This window comes from Cricetulus griseus, chromosome 3 (assembly GCF_003668045.3).
Source record: "Cricetulus griseus strain 17A/GY chromosome 3, alternate assembly CriGri-PICRH-1.0, whole genome shotgun sequence".
NCBI lineage: Eukaryota > Metazoa > Chordata > Mammalia > Rodentia > Cricetidae > Cricetulus > Cricetulus griseus.
Genome location: NC_048596.1, coordinates 233,353,194 through 233,356,446, shown reverse-complemented (window position 1 = coordinate 233,356,446; position 3,253 = coordinate 233,353,194). Strand labels below are relative to the sequence as shown.

Here is a 3,253-nt window from a genome sequence, read left to right as displayed (position 1 = left end):
ATCCAAAAACACTAAAATAATCCAGAGCTGTCCATTGTCCGACACATTCCTATGTTCCTCAGAACGACGATGACCTGAAGGTCTAAAGAGAAGATTCTGTTGCTGCTGCTGCTGCTGCTAGAGAGGAAAGCCCTGAATGCCCAACACTTCACCAAGAATGCAATGCTGTTTTTAGTACCAAACCAAGGTGCAAAGCAATGTGAATTAGAGGCCAGTCTTCTCCGGATGGTCACCTTGCTTCTGAAGAACAAGCCATGTGTCCTTCCTGTGATCATGTGCATGGGAAGGAAGCTTTGGGCTCTTCACTGGAGGGAGGGACATGAGCAGTTGGTGAACTAAGCTGTCCTTCTCCAAGTAGAGCCAGGGGCAGTGAGAAACGTTGGGGCTTGAAGAGTGGGGCTGCTTTGTGTCTACTCAGCATCTAGAACCAATTCCATCCCCAGAACTCAGCTGTGAATGAACTCCCTTAGGCATGTGGTAGCCATGTAGCCAGTAGTTCAAGACCAGGAAACCTAGATTGGGCAAAGTGCAGACCGCTATCTGGAGATACAGGTGTAGGTTCTGGAGGGAGAGAGTGTCTCATTCTGGGCACTGGGAGGCACATTTAAGAAATCCCAAATGCAAATAGTGTCATCATGGGAACCGCTGATAATCTGAAACTTATCAAACTGCAGACAAAACATGCATCTAGAGTGTTTCACCAAGGTGAACAGACACAATGTGTTTGCAGCGGCCTGAGGGTCAAGAGCAGCTTGCAAGTCCCAGACTTTAATCTTCCCATCATAGGCGCCACTGACAATCCTCTTGTTATCAAAATGAATGCATCGGACCAATTCTTCATGCCCCTCTAGGACTCTTAGACAGGTACCACATTCAATATCCCATAGCCGGATGGTGTTATCTGATGATCCACTAATAACCAGCCGGTCCCGGTACTGTAGACAGGTGAGGGCCTGCTTATGCCCATTCAGAGTGCGAATGAACTCACAAGTGCTGGTGCTCCACACTTTAATGGTCCTGTCTCCAGAGGCAGACACGATGTATTTATTGTCAAAGTCTACTACATTGACAGCAGCAAGGTGGCCAATGAGGACACTATGTAAAGTGATATCAGTGGCAGAAGCCATGTTCCACACAGCAATAGAACAGTCCTTGGAACAAGTCACCATCAGTCCATTGCTGAAGCGTAAGTGCAGTACAGCCTCCTTGTGATGGATGAGTGTATTCAGAACTGTACCTGTGTTCACATCCCAGACTTTCACTGTTGAATCTGAAGAACCAGTTACAATGACTGGCTCTTCATACTGGAGGCAGAGGACAGAGCCCGTGTGTCCTGTTAGCACCTTCAAACATTTCAGGCTGGTTTTATCCCAGATCTTGATACAGCTGTCTCGGAGGCCACAGATAATTTTGTCATCATCGTATTGCAAACAGCAAACACCTCTATTTTCAAAGCCGTACTGGATCTTCTGCAAGTTATGTCGTCCACACCGCCAATTTGATTCTAAGGTCTCTATGTCTTGGGTAATCTTTGGGTACAATGATCTATAAAATGAATATGAATTGGGAGGACCATCTGTAGGTCGGTTCTTAAACAGGTACTGAACCCACCCTCTTCTTTCGCAGAGGGCCTTCCAGAGAGGGTCAGCGCGCACCTTTCTCTCGATCAGCTTCTTCCACAGCTTCCCTTCTGAGATCACTCGCTGCCAGTCTTTACACACCAGCTCTGCTGCACACAGAGACCTGGCTTCCAGATAAGAAAGGATGTTTTCTGCTATGTGATCTAAGCCTTGTTCTGGTAAGACAGTGATAAAGTCCCGCTGCAACATGGGCTTCAGGTAAGAGTTAATATGTCCATGCTGGTAATGGCACATTCGTGAGATAAGGTGCTCCACAAATTCCACCTGATCTGATTCAGACCACCGGTCAAAGTACTGAATGCACAAGTCCTTTTCTTTCTGGTAGTTCCCCTCTGATGGCCTCTTTCTGGAGACAATCACAGATGATGTTCCGTTACTTATCATGAGCTCCATGGTCTTGTCCTCAATCACCGAGTCGCGCTCCATGACGGTCCCCGGCGGCCTCGCCTCGCTCTCCCTGTTCAGCAGCGAACGGCCCCAGGCAGAGGAGGCAGTGGCAGCAGCAGCGGTGAAGGCGGCTCACGCACCCACTCCAGCTGCCAGCCCACCCAAAGATGTGTTTCTAAAGATAATAAATTGCATAAGCATATACAACATTAATACTGTTAAAATCTCTCAGCCGGGCGGTGGTGGCACACGCCTTTAATCCCAGCACTTGGGAGGCAGAAGCAGGCAGATCTGTGAGTTCTTGAGACCAGTCAGATTTACAAGAGCTAGTTCCAAGACAACCTCCAAAGCCACAGAGAAACGCTGCCTCAACCCCCCCCCAAAAAAAAACAAACAAACAACAAAAAACAAAAAGCCTCTCCCTTCCCTCATAGTCCTGCCTGTTGTTATACCTTAGTATTTGTTATCAGAGCAATGCAACTAGAACACTATCCAGAATACCAACAGTCATTTTCTTGAAATACATCTTCTCCATCTTTTCAATGAAGATCTCCATGGCTCCCTTTTGTCTTTCCTACAGGAAATTTTCTAATATTTCATAGAAAGAAGGCCTTTCACAAACCAGTGAAAATAGCCTATTTTTAGCCCCATCCCTTACCTTTTGTACCCTGTAGGGTAAGACACCATAACTTTCCAGTTACATTAGTGTACAAAGAATGCTTAATTAAGACTTTGGGTAAGGAACTGAATCTACACTGGTATAAAGCACAGCCTGTACACTCCACACAGTGCAGTTTACTGAAAGTCAAAGCAGTATCTAACACGTGGTTTTTCCTATAAAGTCATACCACCTGGGATGTGGCTCGGTGACAGAGAGCTTGCCTGACATGTGGAAGGCCCTGGCTTCTATTCCTAGCATGGAGGGGAAAAGATAGAAGTCAGAGAGAGAAACAGACAGACAGAGACTGTTACACGAAAAACAAATGACCCAGAGACTGATACTGGGGTTCAAACTAATGGTCAGAAAAGCAAAGCAGCCAGCCACTAGCTCTTACCTCTAACTCAGCCACACACAAGCTCTTCACCAAGCCTTGAACTGATGCTTCTTCTCAGTGCAGCTGGCAAATTACTACAGACCCTTTTATAGTGCTCTAGTGCTGGGATTAAAGGTATGTGATCGAGGAGCTGAGATCATCTTTCTGTGAGCTATTTCTCTTTAGGACTGG

General features: G+C 46.5%; 1 protein-coding gene across 1 annotated transcript; it reads right to left on the bottom strand.

The window, feature by feature from the left end:
- Positions 1–375: 375 nt before the first annotated feature.
- LOC100753568 (F-box/WD repeat-containing protein 11) lies at positions 376–2,066 on the bottom strand. The gene has a single exon (XM_027405495.2). It carries the CDS (start codon positions 2,064–2,066, stop codon positions 537–539), a length of 1,530 nt encoding a protein of 509 aa, XP_027261296.1. The 3' UTR covers positions 376–536.
- Between the last annotated feature and the right edge of the window lie 1,187 nt (positions 2,067–3,253).